This window comes from Biomphalaria glabrata, chromosome 11 (assembly GCF_947242115.1).
Source record: "Biomphalaria glabrata chromosome 11, xgBioGlab47.1, whole genome shotgun sequence".
NCBI classification, from domain to species: domain Eukaryota; kingdom Metazoa; phylum Mollusca; class Gastropoda; family Planorbidae; genus Biomphalaria; species Biomphalaria glabrata.
In genome coordinates this window covers 12,192,452-12,212,956 of record NC_074721.1, presented here as the reverse complement: position 1 = coordinate 12,212,956, position 20,505 = coordinate 12,192,452, and the positions used below count along the sequence as shown (strand labels likewise).

At 37.1% G+C, this 20,505-nt stretch overlaps 2 protein-coding genes across 2 annotated transcripts in view; one reads left to right on the top strand and one right to left on the bottom strand.

The window, feature by feature from the left end:
- LOC106059714 (uncharacterized) overlaps positions 1–12,402 on the bottom strand; it is a 121,501-nt gene extending 109,099 nt beyond the window's left edge. The window contains exons 1-8 of the mRNA XM_056004630.1: positions 12,245–12,402; positions 11,266–11,401; positions 9,599–9,703; positions 8,469–8,580; positions 7,360–7,413; positions 5,849–5,954; positions 4,683–4,738; positions 3,313–3,450 (exon numbers count right to left, since the gene is read on the bottom strand). Of these exons, the coding sequence (XP_055860605.1) occupies positions 3,313–3,450; positions 4,683–4,738; positions 5,849–5,954; positions 7,360–7,413; positions 8,469–8,580; positions 9,599–9,703; positions 11,266–11,401; positions 12,245–12,311 (774 nt within the window). The 5' untranslated portion in view covers positions 12,312–12,402. The remainder of the gene's footprint in view (positions 1–3,312; positions 3,451–4,682; positions 4,739–5,848; positions 5,955–7,359; positions 7,414–8,468; positions 8,581–9,598; positions 9,704–11,265; positions 11,402–12,244) is intronic.
- A 796-nt stretch (positions 12,403–13,198) lies between these two features.
- Positions 13,199–20,505, top strand: part of LOC106073824 (uncharacterized) — a 109,151-nt gene continuing 101,844 nt past the window's right edge. Inside the window, exons 1-6 of the mRNA XM_056004736.1 lie at positions 13,199–13,312; positions 14,751–14,880; positions 15,543–15,656; positions 17,067–17,175; positions 18,048–18,150; positions 19,330–19,391. Of these exons, the coding sequence (XP_055860711.1) occupies positions 13,210–13,312; positions 14,751–14,880; positions 15,543–15,656; positions 17,067–17,175; positions 18,048–18,150; positions 19,330–19,391 (621 nt within the window). The 5' untranslated portion in view covers positions 13,199–13,209. The remainder of the gene's footprint in view (positions 13,313–14,750; positions 14,881–15,542; positions 15,657–17,066; positions 17,176–18,047; positions 18,151–19,329; positions 19,392–20,505) is intronic.

Genomic DNA, 20,505 nt, shown 5'->3' with positions numbered 1-20,505 from the left:
TTTACTTAGTAGTTAATCTTTATGGGGGGGGGGTGCTGGACTACAAGAACCGCACCTCTAAGGTGACCAGGTATATTTCTAGATGAACATCTCCCTCCCCCTTTTATTTGTTTAGCCCATCACACTGAGTTCATTGATTGACAGGTGAACCCAAGTCAGATACGATGGACGTAAGCACTCTCTAGAGGTCACACGAGGGAACTAGGTTTGTTATTGGGGGGTGGCCTAGACTTTACATTATAAATTCGTATTACATACGTAGCAGCGATGTCTGGCACACTTTAAAAGCTTGTCTTGACCTTTGAGTGGTCTAGTAACCATGTAATATTTCTTAACTACGTCACGCTGATTGTCTAGATGTGCGGGTATATCTCCAGAGGTAGAGATGAGCAACCCCCACCTCCTTTTGTTTGTTTAGTCCATAACATTGAGTTCACAGATAGGCAGCTGACCACATTAAGCCAGATGTCAACGTGTTGACACTTTCTAGAGGTCACATCTTATGAGGGAACTGAGTTTGTTTACTTGGAGAAGAATTTTTATTAGGGGCGGGACTACAAGCCAAATCTCCATAAGGTTACTCTGGTATGAGTGTGTTTATTATGAGATAGGTTGTCAATCAAGGGTCTGGACCACAACCCACACCTTTTATACTATTGGCAGGGACAATAAGTTTGTTTACTTAAAGTCTCAATTAGGAGGCTGGACTACAAGCCAAACAGACACTGACCAGGGGTATCTTTAAAGGGAGGGCTCAAGAGACTCAACACGCTCAACTTCTTATTTGTTTAATCCATGACAATGTATTGATAGACATTGACCATTCTTAAGCCAGAATGGATTAACGCAGATTGTTGAGAAACATTGACGCTGTCTAGAGGTGACTAGATGATGAGACTAAGTTTGTTTACTTGGAGAGAAATGTCATTTAGGGCGCTGAACACACGTTCGTTGCACAATAAAATAAAACAAATGTGTGCGTGTATGTATTTTTTCCCCTTGTATTAAAACTTTTAGAAAGAAAACTAATTTCATTGTTTGATTCTATTGTCTTAATATATAAAGGAAAACCTTACAGTAAAATTTAACATCGCAGAAAATAAATTGATCTAAAGCACCACAATTAGATCTAGCAAACAAAGAAAAAATATGCTGGAATATTAAGAAACACTTGACCTCTGTAACTAAGGTACAGATATAATTTATCTATAGGCCTATGCTTGACTGACCATGCCAATGTGTTATTTTTTTTCGCCTGCACACTAAACACTATTGCGAATGCCCAAGAACAAAAACGCCTGATGGTCAACACCATCATCTATACACATTACACTAGGACTACATGTGTAGGCTCACTACGTCTATCTGACCAGATTGTTACTATCAGTCGAACAGAGTCTATTTATGTTTTTTTTGGTACGGAGGGTGTGAATGAGTTTTTTTTTCTTCTATAGTTGATTTTCCTGATTTTCTTAGATCTATATAACAGTAGATCTAAACATAGATACCAATAATAGGCCTACAGACTACAATTAAATCTATGCTTCGCAACATTTAAGGCTCAGGCTATGATTAGGTATAATAGATGTTCCCTGCTGTTAATAAAATATTGTTTGCCGCAAATGGATTAATAAATATATGACCTACTACGCTTCAGATTCCAACTATTAACTAACAGCTATCAGTATTAAGCCCTTGAAACCAGAACCAGAAGCAGTCTTTGGACTTAAAATTACAAGTCTGATGACCAGTTGTTGGTCAGAAATTCTTGAGCACATACATCCAACCACCATACAAGCCAGATGAGAGATTTACATTAGTAACTAGTTAAATATATACTAACATATTTTACATTGACCCTCCAAAACACAGCCTTTATGGTTGGTGGCCTCGTACGTGCTACACAGAATAATTTTTGTTTATAAATACTGTTAAGCTTGAATAAATCAATCAGTAACAGAGTTTAAAACAATAAGGTATATAAAAGGAAAAAAAATAATACCAACAAATATAGGTATGTTATTTAACAGTTTCGTAAAATGCTCAGCAATACAAGCTATTTACAAGACACTTAGGTATTCGGCTCCGGCTCCGGCCGAATATCAAATTTTACTATCCGGTCATATCCGGCTCCGGCGGATATCAAAAAGTACTATCCGGTGCACCCCTAATATTAACCAATGACTTAAATTCTGCCAAGTCACTGGTTTTCCTGGCTAGCTCAGGCAACCCATTCCATGCTCTAATAGCACTAGGGAAGGAGTATTTGTACAAATTTGTCCTAGCATATGGGACGAGGAATGTGCCTTTATCTTTGTGTCTTTCAGAGTATTTTATTAAATTTTATTTGTATTTGAAGATTATGGTTCAGTGTTTTATGTATGATTGCTACTTTACTTTTGAGCCTTCTGTCCTGAAGGCTTTCTAAATTTAGTGATTTTACTAAAGGTGTTACTCTAGTCAAATGTGAATATTCGTTTGTTATGAATCGCACTGCTCTATTTTGTGTCTGTTCTAGTTTCTTAATGTTTTCTTGAGTTGAGGGGTCCCAAACAGAGGATGCATATTCTATTATTGGCCTAACCAAGGTTAAATAACATTTTAGTTTTATGTTCTTATTTGATTTATAGAAATTTCTTTTAATAAATCCTAATGCTTTGTTTGATTTTTTTTGTAGTTTCATCAATATGTGGATTCCATGACAGTTTTTCATTTATTATACCTAGGTATTTTGCGTTTTTAGTCTGTGTTACTGGTTTGCCATGAATAAGATAAGTGGAATTTCTGGGTGGAAAGACATGCTCCAAATTGATTCCCATTTCTGTAATTCATCTAATTCTCTTTGTAAAATATCTGTGTCTTTTGTTGCACTTATTGTTCCATGTATTATGCAATCGTCTGCAAATAATCCAGTATGAAATAATGTGAAAACGGGTTTACCTAATTTGTTTAAACGTTTGTTCTTTAATAGAGAGGATACAATTAGGTACTTTTGTCTATTTATAGGGCCCTCCAGTTGTGGTAGGGACATTAAACATACGCTACTGTCTCCGCCATGATGTAAAGAACATTCATGCCAAATTTTATCAAGATTGATCAAACGGTTTTGATTATTATTCGGGACATACATACATACATATATGCATGCGCCTTACTTTCTGCTTTATATTATAGATAAATTATTTATATGCATTCTAATCAAACTCTTTTTTATTGATTTAACCTGAGGACCTAAAGTTTATTAGTACCTTAGCACAATAGGGGGATTAAAAATTAACCCACACATCCCTATGTGAGCTGCATGACACTTACCCTGGCAATTTTCCGGTAATTGGTGCAGACTTCTGTGTTTCCTATTTGGTAAGAGGTGCTTTGAATTCTTTCTATCGTCCAGGTGTTTTTTATCTCGCCTCTTCCCGTACATGTTTTCACCACACATTTTCTCTTGAGCTTAAGACGAAGAAAGTTTCTATATATACTTTGTCACAAAAAAAAGGCTACATGAATTATACAAGTCTAAAATATTTTCTGAAAAAGGCTACACTACTTATACAAGTCTGAACTACTTTCCCCAAAAAGGCTACACTATTTATACAAGTCTGAACTACTTTCCCCAAAAAGGCTACACTAATTATACAAGTCGATTAGCTTATCATACACATGTATAATATTTAATGTGCCAATATTTTAATGTATTTATTTTTGTTTTAAGTATCTACAAATTTGTCACCCTAAGACGAAATAATGGAATGAAAGGGGCGTCTCGCAACGGAATCGTGAAAAACGTTACTCTTACTGTGGCGGGCGCTTAGGAATAATGTCGAATGATGTCCAATGATGTTATCCTACTATCCAAATGAACTTTCAGCTTATCATTCATCCTTGTCGAATCTACCTATTGAACAGCCAGACAAATGAAGAGTTATCCTACCCTTTGGGTTGGGTTTTCATTTGGATGTTTCGAACGTTTTAACAGAAACGAAGACTCATTTGTCCTAGTCCTAAAGTCCTGCAGGACGGCAGGGAAATCAAGATTGATCTGTCCTAGCACAGACTCCCAACAGCACGGCAGAGGATGACAGCGGACAGTTTGCTTATGATACATCTTGTCAACTGCATATCTACTTCATCTGTGTCTTAAGTGTGGTGTTGTAACTCCTGATTATTGTACATCATTCATATTGCTCTGCATACAGCTAAAACAATGTTTATCATCTCAAATAGCCTCTCAAATAGCCTCTGACAAGCAGTCTAACTCCTGACCTTTATGTGTGGCTCAGATATTCCGTCGGAACAGTTTTCACTAAAAGGAGAAGAAGCAGATCTTAGTAACTGGGGCCTAAACCAGTAAGTTTTGGTTAGGAGGGGAAGGTACGCCTTGGCTGAATTCAAAACTCTGCTGCCGGTGACAGATTGCATCTTACAGTGTTTCACCCTGGCAGAATCTGCGACGCCTCTGATCACAAACTGTATCGTCACCTGTCTTTCCTTTGGACACATGAGGTGTGTGGAAAGGGAAGGGTATATTGCCTGGGGAATGTTGTTCCGACCATAGACATTGCCCAGATTATCAGGCTTAGTGGCTGAAGGAGATCACAGACGGATAGATAGCATTACAAATCAATTTAACATAAGAACACTCAACTGATACTAAAATTTCAATCGACATTACTTTGACATACTATTATGTGATCAAGGGGGTCCACTACAGTAGCTCTTGCGTGGTCACTTCGTGCCTCTGATAAAGAAAAATAAAATATTTTTTAAGATGTAGCATAAAAGAATGTATTAAAAATGCATAATAATACTGCTTCTGTTGACATTTAATGATATTTGGGATAAGAAAGAAACAAGGCAACAGAGCTGCCTATAAGTTTAACCAACATTTATTCTTATAGTGGTTAAACATCTTTAAAAAAATATATATGATTAGAGCTCTCCCATAATTAAAAGAAATGCACAGCACCAAACAAGATACACTTGTATTACAAAGCTTATACCAACTCATTCTGTCTGCCTGTCTGTCTGATAAAAAGTTTGTACACGTTATATCTCCCACGCCAACACAAGAATAAATAAAAAAAAAATTAACAATTAGTTAATTAACTATTGGTAATAAATTATTTTGTTTACAATCTCGAACAAAGACACGAAATTGTACTTGACTGAAGTGGCGGTATAAGCTGAATTAGTCCCCTTTATAGGTCGTCGCCTGAGTCTTAGTGAAAACAACATGAAAAATAGGACGAGACTATAGAAACAATAGATAACTATACAATAATCCATTTTCATAAGCTCTCCACTAGCAGAGTGGTAACCGTGTCGGCTTGAGAAGCCTGAGAATATTTGAGCTATGAGTTCGAATTCAGGCCGTTTCCCGGCCCCCTTTTTTATTTTTAGATATGCATTATGTTAATCTAGAGTCTAGACCTATTACAACTTTAATGACATGACTAAGCCAAACTAATTGATACAACTATTCTTATTAATATAAGCTTTTTTTCTTTTTAAATTATTTTTTTAAATATTTTCTTGTTAATCGTTAGTTTACGATTGCAGACACAAAAGAATGGAGAGAGATGGTCGTCAAATCATGTGTGGCGCCCATACGATCCTAATGACAAAGAGACAGGTGTAGGTGTTCAATTTGATTTGGCATAGCCTCCTGGTGTCCAAGTTGCAAAGCACGTGGCCTCTGACCGAGGCGTGACGCAAATCAGTGGATTTACACCTTAGACGGGCATCTGTGATTGATGTGATTTAAAGCATATGTCTATAGGTTTGAGCGGTTTAGAGCTGCTTGGAGACAACATGAGAACAATGACTTGGATAGAGTAGTTGAACATACCTTCAGAATTGACCGTAAACGTTTCATTCAGAATGCAGTCGTTAGGTTGGATATTGGCCTCCTCATTTTCCACTATAACTGTCTCTGTCTGTATGTCTTCATTCAACTAGGAAAAATGAAATGAATAAAACATTAGCAATATCATACCTGGCTCAAAGTCATGGCTTAAGAAACACTAGAATATAGCTGAACTAATGAATGTTTCGAAGTAATTAAGGCCTTGGCTGACTTGGTCATGTTCACAGAATGCCATAAGGTTACTCCAACAAGACATTCTGTATGGCGATCTAATAGAAGGCAGGAGAGCCGCTGGTCGCAAACGTTTAAGGTATTGTGATGTATGCAAATGTCAGACGAAGATCTTCAAAATCGACACTAACAGTTATAGTAATTTTTTTTTATTTAGCATTTTCAAAACATATTTGGGCAAAGATTTGGGAAAAAGGACACTGTGGTCGATTCCAATATTTTAAAAAACTTAGTTGTTTTAAGAACACGGTAAGGGCATGATAAATGTTCAGGCTGTGCAATAGATGGCTAGACAAGGATGTTTTTGAAAACAAAATCTTGCTACGAATGTAAAGCAGATGTTTCAAGATGTCTTAAGCATGAAATAAAGTAAAGTAAAGACATTGCAATCTATGTGACACATGATGTAAATGTGATCTGTTTCTGTGGCCCATGGTTAACGGGGGTGTTACGTGGCCAGCACAACGACCAAACGCCTTTACTTTTACACAACTAATATCAGGTACCCATTAGAGCAGAGTGGACTCAGAAGCGCCCAAAGATCCCGACATTTAAAATCCCTGTCTTTGCAAGGATTCGAAACCGGGACCCCGGTTTGGAAGCCAAGCCTTTACCGCTCAGTCACAGCGTCGCCCTCAAGCTTAATTGCTTAAGTCAGCGATGCCCAAAATACGGCCTGCGGGGCAGATCCGGCCCGCAAAGTGTTTCCATACGGCAGGCCGAAACGTCAACACAAAGTCTAGAAAACCACCCTCCAAAAAAAAGTTGAAATATGTATCTTTACCTATGTTAAGGCCCTTGTTCTTGCTCTAATGGAGAGGTACCATGAATTTGAACCTATGTGTGTTTATGAGATTGGGAATCTACCAGAACAATTGAACGGATATTTACTTGTTTGTGGAACATGATAATAAGCCGCCATATTTGTTTCATGGGGAAAGTGTGGCTGTTTAAAAACAACAACATATAAACGGCATTTCGAAACAAATATGGCGGCATTCGTGATTGTTCAACTACGGATACTAGATCCTTGGGTTTCTAATCAAATGGTTTCAAGTTAATTTCATTTCGTTTCTGTATCTTTTCGTTGATGTGGCCCGCGACATGAGTGTTGTGAATTAAAAATGGCCCGCAGGTCGAGTAAGATTAAGCATCACCGGCATAAGTGACGGCATAAAGCCGCAGTACTCACTTTTCTTTATCAATGTAAATTTGCGCACTATGTAATAAGTGAGGTATGCAATAGAGAAAAAGAAATGTACCTTTGTTTGGTTCAGTCCCCCAGGACGTGCCTGTCTTCTTTGTATCTTTTGTATCTTCAGAGAAAACAACAAAGAAGCAATGCATATTTTTTTACATATAATTTTTATATAATGATGATAATTATAATATAAAAATGTCCCCTAATAATGTCGTCATCTCAACACTAAAAGGTTTACCTTTACCAGAACCTATTCATCCATTCCTCTCTATCTAGTTCTTAGGATAGAATCTCTTTTATTGACAGCCCTGTCCATTTTCACAAAGCTCACTCTGTCTGTCTGTCTGTCTGGTAAAAATGTTTGTACACGTTATTTCTCCCACACCCAATCTTGGGTTAAGCTGAAATTTTGCACAATTATATTTTTTACCTGTCAACACAAGAAACAGTAAAAATAAATAACCAATTATTTAACCAGTGGTAATTATTTTTTTTGTTTGGAATCTTGAACAAGGTAAAGAATTTGTACTTGACAGAGAGGAATGAAGAAAGACAGTCAACAGATCATGCGTGGTGCCCCAACGGACCAACAGACTAAGGGATAGGTGAAGGTGAAGGTGAAGGTGAAGCGACTCCTGAATTCAGTGCTTTGAAGATGCTGTCATCACGCGTCGCGCATCACACACACACACACACACACATATATATATATGATACGAAAATTAAGACTCGTGGGCCGCGGGTACTATGTATATATATATATATTCAAATGCCATATACAACAGAAGCAGAAAGAAGGGTGAAAATGCAACGGGCCTGGTGATTACATATGTGACCGCAGCTGTGTATCAAGGATTGGCCTCTTTAGTCACACAAGGAGTTGCAAAGGGGAGGGATTATCTCCCGAGACGTAAAATACCACAGATATATATATATATATAGATAGATATATATATATATATATATATAGATAGATAGATAGATAGATAGATAGATAGATAGATAGATAGATAGATACACATTTTCTTCTCTACATTCTTCCTCCACATTATCTCCCCACATTTTCTCTCCATATTGTCTCCCCACATTATCTCCACACATTTTCTCTCCACATTGTCTCATCATTTTATCCCCCACATACACATTCTTTCCCCACTTTAATGAATTTACCTTGTCCTTTTTAGAGAATTGGCTTTTTTTATTCACTGTGTCTATGGTGGGCTTTATGGAAATACCATACGATCCCGGCGAAAATAAGGTAAACTGAAACAGGCGAATACGTCTGAAATAAACAAAAATGTGGATGGGAATTAAGAATGAGATAACGAAGAAATAGTTCAACAAAGCCAGATCTTCTAATATCTTCTAGGCACATGAAGTGGTCGACACCATTAGGGAATGGATCATTCATATTGATTTGTGGAGCTGAATTCGTTCCTTTCGGGGAATTCTGAAGCATGACCTCTGTAGTTGACAGACAGACCAAACGAGACAGCCGAGTCAGCTAATGGACCTCATTTACCAATCGTAAACAAACAACATTTAGTCACGTGATTTTATTGATAAAACAACGAAAAAAAAAACTGTCACGTGACAACCATCATGAATTAAACATGAGATCGTAAATTATGTAGAAGAGATAGAGCACCACGTGGCTAAATGTTATTTGTTTACGATTGTTGAATGAGGTCCATTCATTGGCTGCAAGTTGAAGCTTCCGCTCGGTGTTGAAAAGAAGGATGTGATTATCTATATAGGGTAGTTCGGTAGAGCTTATCTCTTTGATTTTTTATTTCGTATAATGCGTACAGTTAAGTGTCATACAAAACGCATTTTTTGTGTGTTTTCAAACAAAAATAAACATTTTCACTCATTAAATTAGTTAATCATTAGTAGCTCGTACAATTGGATGTGTGAGTGACTCCTATCCTAATATCAGCTCCACTATTTTTTGTATTTATAGTAAACAGTTTTAAAAGTGGTATATTTTTTATGAAAAAAAAAACCGGCTTCCATAGTCAATTAAAATAATGAACGGTTCGCTTTCAGACTGAAAAAAAAATTGTCTTTGCATCAGAACTTTGCAAGCTGCAAAATATCATGAAATCGGATTATTATTATTTTTTTTTTTTTTTAGTTTTTGAGATCTCAACACGGACGGACTCACAGACAGACAACACTAAACTAATAGAGGCTTTTCCCCTTTCGGAGGCCGTTAAAAATGTGCATAAACAAACATGTTCATGCTTTTTATGTACTCTATGTATTTAAATCAGCAGATTTGTAAATGTCAGTCTTACGTGAATGATTGTGGAGCATCTATGAGTGTGGATGTGCCATCTGGTAGTTCCACGGGGTAATCTTCCTCATCCTCCGGCCCATTAGCACAGTTATAAATAACTCTCCTGTTTGTATTCACAATACAAAAACAAAATCATTTGGAGGAATTTTTTAAAAATTCAAAGTTTTAACAAAGGAACAATTAAAACAAACTTTGTCAAGCAAGAGTTTGAAGCCAAGTGTGTATTTGCTTCTTCAGTTATCCACATTTAAACAGCTAACAACCTTCAGAAGTTTATTGCACATGTGACAGCGTCTTTACAGTCCTCAGGCAAAGGCGCCAGCGAAGGCTCGGACATTTTCGCCGGATGGAGGACAATCGGATCCCGAAAATCAATCTGTACGGGCAACTCGCGTCTGGCTCAAGAAAAACTGGTAGCCCCCACCTCCGTTACGTTAGTGTGATAAAACGGGATTTAAAATCAGTCATCATTGATACTGTACTGACCATTGGGAAGACATAGCCTTAGACCGCACTAGTTGGAGAGAGACGGTGACCAAGAAAGCTATGGTCAGCGAGACAACATGGGCCTCAGCTCTTGAAAAAAAGTGTGCCACACGGAAAATGGCCGGCTCCTCTACCACCAACGCGAAAGCCACATTTACCTGCAATATATGTGGACGGGAGTGTCTCTCCAAAATAGGGCTCCAGAGCCATATGAAAAAGTGTTCGAGATGAACCATAGTCGTTCTACGACTGAAGGAGGCCAATAATAATAAGATAGCTCATACTATGTTTTGTTTTTGTTACAAAGCATATATTGCTGCACTTTTGTCTGTCTGGTACAATATTTGTCTACACATTATTTCTCCCACTCCCATACTCGGATCAAGTTGAACATTTCCTCAGTTATATGTTGTACCTAACACATTATGTATCATTAAGAGGCAAGAAGTCGACAAATTAGTTAATTAACTATTGGTATTTAATTATTTTGTTTGGTATCTTGAACAAGGGAAAGAAATCTTAGTTGACAGATGTGGTGGTATAAATTAAACTAGTCCCCTTGACCAATCTTGAGCTCTAAGTGAACATTTTTTATGCATTTAAAAAACGATCATGTAAACATTCACCAAGGTACACCCATCTTATCTCACCTTTTCACAATTGGTCCAGACACGTCATAGTGCATTGAGGAAGCTAAACGAAAACAATTGGTAAAAATATTTCTATCGCACAGATTTATTATGTCTACGCCAATTTGCGTACATGACTGATCCAAACTAATTGATACAATTACACTTATATTGGAGGCGCGGTGGCTGAGCGGTAAGGCGCTTGGCTTCCGAACGGGAGTCTCGCGTTCGAATCCTGGGATTTTGATTTCGGGATCATTGGGCGCCACTAAGTCCACCCAGCTCTAATTGGTAACTTACATTAGTTGGGAAAAAGTAAAGGCAGTTGGTCGTTGTGCTGGCCACATGACACCCTAGTTAACGTATGCCACAAAAACTGATGACTTTTACACTTTGTGCCCTATAGATGGTAATAACAAGCTAAACAAAAACAAATTTATTTTATTTAAAAAAAAAACAACAAGCTTGGCCCTTAGTCTTTGTTTTGGTAATAATTGTCCCCAGTCTGTCGCTGGTTGTGAGCGCTAACAGTTTTAGTCTTTGAACTTACGAGTCTTTTTTGTCGAATAACTGAATTTGAAAAGTCTTGTCATCCGAATTTTTGAAAAGATCTGGATGAAGTCTAATGCCGAATTGAAAGGTATCTCCGATTTTCCCTTTTCGGTTTAAAGTACCAAGTCTATAATCTGAAACAGAAAAGTATACAGAATATTCAAAAACCCTTTTGACGTTACAAAATATTGAACGCTTTACTAGATACGTTTCATCCCAATGGCGACGAGACAATGGAAACACAAGTGTCTTCTGCAAATGTGGTTCAACAGAAGTGGCAAGAGATCAGGTCCCAAACCAAGAAATCATAAGCCTAATGTGCAATCGAAAATTTAATGAGGTTGTGACCGAGGGTCGTATGACGTTTTTGGGGATATGCCATCCAACAAAATAAATCGCGTCCTAAGGGTAGCAAGATGGCTGCTCCCTGTTTACAGTTATCAAAGATGAGTTAAATTTTTCGTTTTGTTGTATTAAAATCAAACCAAATTCCCATATGCTAGGACAAATTTGTACAACTACTCCTTCTTCCCTAGTGCTATTAGAGCATGGAATGGGTTGCCTGAGCTAGCCAGGAAAACCAGTGACTTGGCAGAATTTGAGTCATTGGTTAATATGCATGACTGAATGCATGACGCGTAGGACGTAATCATCTTTTTTTTAAGTAACGTCTGTATTAAGATAAGATAAGATAAGATAAAAATAACATGGAGGCCGATACAAATGTCCTCATGTAGCTTCGCCACAGCTTCATTAAGGGCATCATTGCAGTGGACTAGAGACCAATTTCTATAAAGACAGCTTTCCGCCCAGTGTGCCGAAGGGCGCGGGAGGATCTAGGGCGCGGGAGAATTTCATCATCTAGATCTAGATCTAATCTAGAGTCTAAGATATAGATCTAAGTCGACTAAGTCTAAGTAAGTCTTAGTAAGTAAGTAGATCTAGGTGTCTAGATTACAAATATGAATGGTGTATACCAGATAGACTTGTGCATAGTTTGAAAAGTAGAAAAAAATAGGCTAGCACTGGTCCTAAAGCAGACATAGAACTAGATCAAGCTCAGTTTGAAGCGTTTACTTTAGAAACAAGGGCTTGCTTAGCTATAGTATTATTTCTAAATGAAAATGGCGTGTATAGTCGTAGTCAATCTTGGACAGCAAATGATAGAGTCACAAAAGGAAATACCCGAAAATAAACAAACAGTGAACCCATTTTGTTTTTGGCGTGAATGTTTTTAGAAGGTAATTGAAGATTATGTCTATGGTCTAAACTCAATAAACACAAATTAATTATACAAACATTTTCATAATTAAGTTTAGTAAATTAATCTGGTCTTAGTTCACATTTGGATTTGTTAATATCCTTTACAATAACACAACGGCGCGAGATCCTATTGGGGGGGGGGGGGGGGCGCTTGTCTTTTTTTTTCAACAACAAAAAAAAAATGTGTAGTAACCTAATGAAAGACTACCAGAAGATATGTCTTGATCCTAGGTTTTATTGAACAAGAATGACAGAACAGTTCACGATAACACAGTACACAGTACACACACACACACAAGCTGACCTGGACACCATGACATTTTGACACATATGAACAGGTCAGTTCACAACACACAGTGGCATTACAGTGGCATTTTACGTCTCGAGATGGCTTCGCTCCGGACCTTTTCAGACCGTTTTCCAAACTAACGGATGGAGCATCTGCCGCCTCTCCAAAAGAATCTGTAGAAACTTTTTTTTTCTATTATAATTATTATCTACGAATATTATTTTCCAATTAAAAAAAGACCAAACTTTCTCTCTCTCTCTCTCTCAAGTTTGCACATATTATCACAGGGAATGATTAAGTGACCAATTCAGTAGCAGTATATACCGGAAGTAGTGGTCTCCAAAAGAACGGAAGTCGATCTAAATCTGTCATTAAAATTACACGATCGAAATGGGCCGAACGATCTCGTGTTCTAGAGACTTCATTTATATGCGTATTTCTTTTTTGTTACTATTCATTTCTGTACTATTCATTTCTGTGGAAGCTACGTCAAGTAAGTTAACGGACATCGTATATCATTATAAAAATAAAATGTAAATAAATCTACACAACGTAATTACGATAAAAAATTGGTTTATTAATCTAAAGAGGCTGGATAGTCTTTTAATTTTAATTTGCTTTAAAAAGTTGATTACATTCGCTAAATGCGTAAATTGAATTCAGCTTACTAGCAGAAGCGGCCTTAATAGTACGAGAGAGCCACGGCAAGTGTGATACCATTTGATAAATTTATTAATGCTGCGTGATTATTTATTGATTATACCATTTGATAAATTTATTAGTGCTGCGTGATTATTTATTGATTATACCATTTGATAAATGTATTAGTGCTGCTTGATTATTTATTGATTATACCATTTGATAAATTTATTAGTGCTGCTTGATTATTTATTGATTATACCATTTGATAAATTTATTAGTGCTGCGTGATTATTTTTTTATATTGAAAAAGACAAAATAAATCATACAGTATTGAGATATATGTCTGTTGATGTGTAGTTCTTTCCCATTGTGACCTTGCATTATGGTTAGATCATAAGACCAGTGACTTCTGCTGTACTGGCAAGTTAGTCCAGTGGTATTTATATTACCTAGGCTATTCATTATAACCTCTAGATCTATAACTTACTAAGACATACAAGTAAGAACAATGAGATTTCAGTTACACCTAATAAAGAGTTTATTTAGGAACAAAAGAAAAAGATCATTCAAAGAAAACGGACATAAAGGCCAACAAAAGCAAGTCAAATAATGAACAAAAAAATCAAAATAGTAGGACAGGTTCAGTTCAAAATAATCAAAGAACCGACATCACAGAGGCACAATAGTGTCTCATCTCAAAAACAAAACGATGGCTTACAATAATATAATACAGGTCCAAACAGTCAAAGGACCGTCATCCATGAGACACACTACTGTCTCGTATCAAGACAAAAGTTTGTCTTTTACATAGTATACGACCCAAATCTGGTCTTTATAAAAAAAACACATACAAGAAAGGATAAGAGACTAAGTAGACATAATATTTATATCAACCAACTTATTAACAACAAATAAATAAAGTCTACTTAGCTCGTTATTGAAAAATACATTCCCATAAAGTGACACACTCCTCTTGAGTAACACAGTCAGAGCATGGAGATTTAGTTACTAATAATGTACACTGGTCAGCTCACAGGCTCAAGAGAAAGTGGCCATTGTATACTGTTAACAGGGACCTAAATAAATTATTAAGGGGGACTAACTCATATTGAAAAAAAAAGTAGCTACCCTAATTGTCCCTCTTGTCACACCCATATATAACCTTTTTTTTTTTCATGTGTCTTTATATATATATATATATATATATATATATATATATATATATATATATATATATATATATATTTAAGAACACTAAAGTTGATAGCTTTATTTGTGTGTTTTTAAAGGGTATCGAGTTGGCGCCATGGATTATTCAGGCTACGCTGGCGGCACCTTTGTGGTTTTTGTGCGATTCGACCCAGCCATTTTTACCAACAGAACGCAGCACAATTTTTACGCTCACGTCTTCAACAGTGGGTGAGTGTGGTAACTGTTTAGTTTTAGGCTGTAACTCCAGTCATCAACAGTGGGTGAGTGTGGTAACTGTTCAGTTTTAGGCTGTAACTCCAGTCATCAACAGTGGGTGAGTGTGGTAACTGTTCAGTTTTAGGCTGTAACTCCAGTCATCAACAGTGGGTGAGTGTGGTAACTGTTCAGTTTTAGGCTGTAACTCCAGTCATCAACAGTGGGTGAGTGTGGTAACTGTTCAGTTTTAGGCTGTAACTCCAGTCAGCTAGTCTAACTAAATCGTTTGATTGGCTTCGACATGAACATCAACAGTTTCCTTGTATTTATGTTATTGAATCTAGAAAAAACTTTTAATTTATACGTTTGAGTCTTGTCAGGCCACTAAATACTAAAATTCATTCTACATCACAATATAAATTAGTGATCCGTTACAACGATTAGTTCTCATAAGTAGTGGCGTAGCTGGGAGGGGGGGCAAGATATGCAAATTTAACCCCCCCCCCCCGTCCCCCAAATGAGTATCCGAAATTTATTTTTAAATAAATTATTACGCCATTATCTCATGGCATGATGTCGAATGTCAAAATGAAGGGCTCTGGCCCCCAAATCCTTAGCTACGACACTGCTCATGTCACAGTGTTACCATAAGTCTGAGATTGACTGAATTGTAGTCCAGGTTCTTCTGTTGAGGCCCACTGCCTGGCCACTGTGGACGAAGAAGAGGACTACCCTGTCACGATGCCAGACGGCAGAACCACACACATCAACACACCGAGATATTTTACGTAAGATTTCTGGTTTTCTTTTTTGTTTGTTTTTGTTTTGTTTTTGCGGCTCAGAGATTGGCAGTATGTAAAAGTGTTTGTGTTGTCGGTCTGTTCGTTTCACGTTCGTTTTTATTTGAATCTGTCATCAAGTGCATCCCAAGACTGTCCCCATCTATAAAGCTATCAAGACCCACACTGTTATCCATTGGTGCAGTGTTCGAACCCAGCCCGCCACCCCACCCTCCCCTGCTGGTTTGCAGGAGGTTTAGACCAGGACGTAATAAACTTCATTGCTGATGGCACGTCTGAGACTTGTCAAACAAACTTGTCCCATTGTCATCTCACTAACTGATAGTTCAATTGACCAAGAAATAAAAGGACTTATAAAAGAAAGTTCTAATTAGAAGTCTCCATAGACGAACATGGTCTTACTTTGAGAGACGTTCAAAGCCTAACACTTTATTGCATCGAGTTCAGTGGGAAAGGTTTGGATATTACGTAACACCAAAAATTCCTTTTTTTTTACCACTCCCCCTTCTTTTTAAAAAAAACAAATCGTAACAAAACTCAATACCCCACCCCCTCCCCGTAGAGTAACATATTTTTTAAAAATCAAATTTTACAAACGATTTATTTATAAAGTATAATAACCATTAGAAACAAAAACATCAAGCTGACAAGGGTAGAGGTCACGTTGTGTATGTGTAGAAGCTTAATCGAAATATTGGTTCCTGAATTAAAGTTTTTGAATTAAAGGATCTTCATTATTTAAATTGCTAAAGATATTTAGATCTAGAGTCTATATCTTTATAAGAATCCCCGGCTCAAAGAAACAACCTGTGACAGTGAACAACAGAACTTTCGAAACAAATACGTGATAACCAACCATTCTGGCAGAACTTTCGAAACAAATACGTGATAACCAACCATTCTGGCAGAACTTTCGAAACAAATACGTGATAACCAACCATTCTGGCAGAACGGAACCCGCGTAAATAGATTATGGTTAGTGATAGTTCATAATTCGAATTTTCATATATTACTAAAGATATATGACTGCCTGGTCGTGCGGTAGGCTCACTGGACTGTCGTTTGGTATCCCGGGTTCATACCCTGCCCACTTCCACCCCCGTCATCCTAAGGGAGGTTTGGGTCAGGAAGTAAATTATCTTCAACTCTGAAAGAACATCCGAAACATGTACAACATTTTACAAACATTTTACAAAAAATCTATTAAAAACATCAAGCGCTGTTATAATTTAAATTTCACACCTATTTTTTTTTATGTTCACTAATATCAGAGCCTGCTCTTTGACCTTCATAGATTAACAAACAACAACCCACGGAGGCTGCCTACGAGTTTACTAACTTTTATTATCTCGCTTAAAATATATTTTTTATAATTTATATCTGCATATTCTTTCGCAGGCGAGTAAGAGTTTTTCAGTTTCTTATACTGAATCCTGGCTTATTTAAAATCTCTGTCAAAGCAATGAAAGGAGGCTTGGGCCGGCAACAAGAACCACTATTCCGTGGCGTATGTACAATAAGATATATTTGTTATTGTTCTCTATTGTAAACTGCAAAGTCCATTCTCCTGGCGTCTAGAGGGAACTTTCTAGGGTTTTTTTAAAGGAGAGGTCTTATGTTTAAATCTATCATTACTTATTAAGAGCAAAGTAATCACTCCTACAAAACGTAACCATCTGTATAAAGGAGGTATTTTTTTTTCTCCAAAAAAAATCTACTCAGAGTATGTATAATTCTACTAATAGACCTATAGATCCAGGCTTCGAAGACGCTTCGCAAAATGTTCCTAAACTTATTTATTTAACTCTTTAATGAATTACTGCGGGAATATCCGCTGAGGTACGCGTGTTCAAGATTAAGAATATCTGGATCCCCAGACAAAATTAACGTTAAAGAAATTATATTTCGAAAAATCATAAAGGTCAAACCAAAGTTTTCATAGTTTTGCTATTTAGCTAGTCATTCTTTCCCCAAAGATATAAAGATATACATTAACTGTCAAATTGTTAGGATAATTTTTAGAGCTGTTTTCGAGAACGGCGACCACCCAGGTTTTGAAATTTGCAAGTTGATAAGAGGAATGAAAACTCTCTTTATGTCACAACTTTAACGTGTTGCTATCAGAAGTACAAGTTTTTTTTTCCTTTGGTAATCAACTTATTAAATGCAATCCAACTCTCTAATAGAAACATTTCAAGTATAATGTTTCAGTGAAACTGGTACAAATTGTAACACACATTTCCTCTCACACGATAAGAATGTTATTTTAATTACGTCAGAAAGAAGCAACTTTTTAATTGTTCATCATAATTAAATACACTATAATGTTCATTGAATGCTATTATGGAACAACTTGACTAAAGAGATATCTGAACCCAGGACACCATCTTTAACTGGGTGAACATCAATGTAGAGTCATACAAGAATAATGAGTGTCTCAAAGTCGCAACGTTCAGTGTATCAGCCGGCAATAACACTAAAGGTTTGTTGCTGTGTTCACATTTAATAGAATTTTTAAAACACTAGTCGATCCGCGGGGTAGCATACGCCGCTATTTAGTGACGGGTGAACACTTCCTGAAAGGCACAGTTGTCCAAATGGGTTTGCGCATGCCTGGAGAGAGAGAAAGGCGGGCGGGAGGGGACGGGAGGAGGGTTAGAGAGTCGGCGTGCGTGCGTGGTGTCCCGCATGGTTGGTCGACATAGTGAATTATATACAAAGAGAAGATTACTTATTCTCCCCCAACCCTCTTTTTTTTCGGAGTCTCCGCGAAAGTTACGTGGGGTAACTCTAGTCCGACTTGCAGAAATAAAAGAATTATCGTTCCATGACTTTTTCATCGAGGGCTAGAGAGTCGGCGTGCTTGCGTGTCCCGCATGGTTGGGCGACGTAGAGAATTATATATATATCTTTATGCTTGGTAAATTTCTACTTCCTATCTATCTAAATCTATGGGTGTGAGTCTGAGAACGTAACAAATCATTTTTAAGTATGTTAACCCCTTCGTACACGAAGAATTTCGTTCCAAAAAAAAATATTTTGTGGGTCGGTTATGATGGAATGGACCCCAGGTGTAGGTCAAGCAAAGATTTTGTCCAACGGTCAACAATTAAGCAAAAAGCAAATCACATCATGTGTACGTTTGTACACACTGTGTATCAATGCAGCAAAAGGGGACATCAATTAAACATAGTAAAATAAAGACGAATTCTGACAATACTAATGAAACAACCAATAAAATCTATTATTTATTTACTTATTTCAAATCATGTTATTATATTAAGCAATGGCATTCTAAAAGTCACTTTTTTCTTACTAGTACTACAGAAAAAAAAAGCAATTTGAGTTTTCAGCTTCAACCATTGTATCCCATTCTACCACTTGTACATCCTTGACCTAATTCTGCAACAACTTCTCAGGTTCCTTCTTCAGAAGAAGCCCAAAACAAGCCTACACTCACACACATATGCTTTCACTAACAACTCAAGTGAAGGCCCTATTGTTGGAAGTATTCAAAAAAAAAATGGAAGTTTCTTACCAAAATAAATAACACCTATTTTACCCGTAAAATTATTGAAGCCCTGGTAGATTAATCTTTTAATCTTTTCTCCTCCCGCGGAAGAGATTGAAAAAAGTCATTCTTTATGTTTCATATCAACAGATGCATCAACACTTCCCAAAAAGAAAGACATCCTCAATGTGGCCCTTGGAGCTCACCTTCTGGTAGGTAATACTGGTATTCATTGCTCGTCCATTGTTTTCCCCTGTTTTAGCGTCACGTGAACAGACCTTTTACGACTTGAACTTATTCCAACCTTGCCCGAATGTTTCTAGTGACGTATTCCCCCTACCAGTTTAGAAAAAAAAACAACACTTTTCGCCTCTCTCCCCCCCCCCCCCCCCCCGCAGTTTAGAAGGAAAAAAAATTTCCCCCACCCCTTTCAAAGATAGGGGTTACGAGGAATTCTTTAAGCTTCCTCAGCGTCGGCGTCAAGAAAAATGTCCTGCTTTCTAAGCTTCAAGTTGCATTCTACAGGCGTTTCGGGGCGTACTAATCATTGTATTTTAGAAAGTATAGGAGCAGCACTGGCCAATTAAAAAAAAGCGAGGTGCATTCAAAGTCTAAGTACACATCTGATTGCCCTGATTATAGCTTTCAAAAGGAATGGAATGATGAATGTATGTTCAGAAAGTATTTCTCAACGTCAACAAAATGCTAGAGATATTTGTTAAAGTAAAGAAATCACAGAAATCTTCTTTACGAAAAAAAAAAAAAAGCATTTCATTCAAACACACACTATTAACACACAATAAAAAGTTATTTCAAAAGCCGATTTACGAAAGTATTGAACTCATTGAGTGATGGACCCCCGATATAAGTTTTTAAATGTCTTGTTCTCACGAATGGTCAGTCTTTATAGCCCCTCTCCCCCAGATTCTTGTGTTTTCTCAAGTTAAAATTGAAACATTTACCCCACCTCCAGCCACCCAATGTGTTAGAATCGCCAGGAGAGGGGGGGGGCGATTGTACCCACCCTACAGAATCGGCCAACATACCATAGGTGGCGTGACATTAACAAAAATGGGATAAAATATCAATTAGTAACATATATTACATATGTTAAACTCCCTTCCCCATCCGAAGCGGTATGGTCCAGTTGGAAAGGGGAGCGACATAATATAACAATAGTCAAAATATAAATAATTAGTATATATTTTTAAGAAAAGTTGATAATTTTGTACACAAATTGTGTAATATTTTAATAAAAATGTGTCAGCCCTGTTCCTACAGAGGGGCGGTGGTCCTTCGAAAAGGGGGGAGGGATAGTCCTTACCC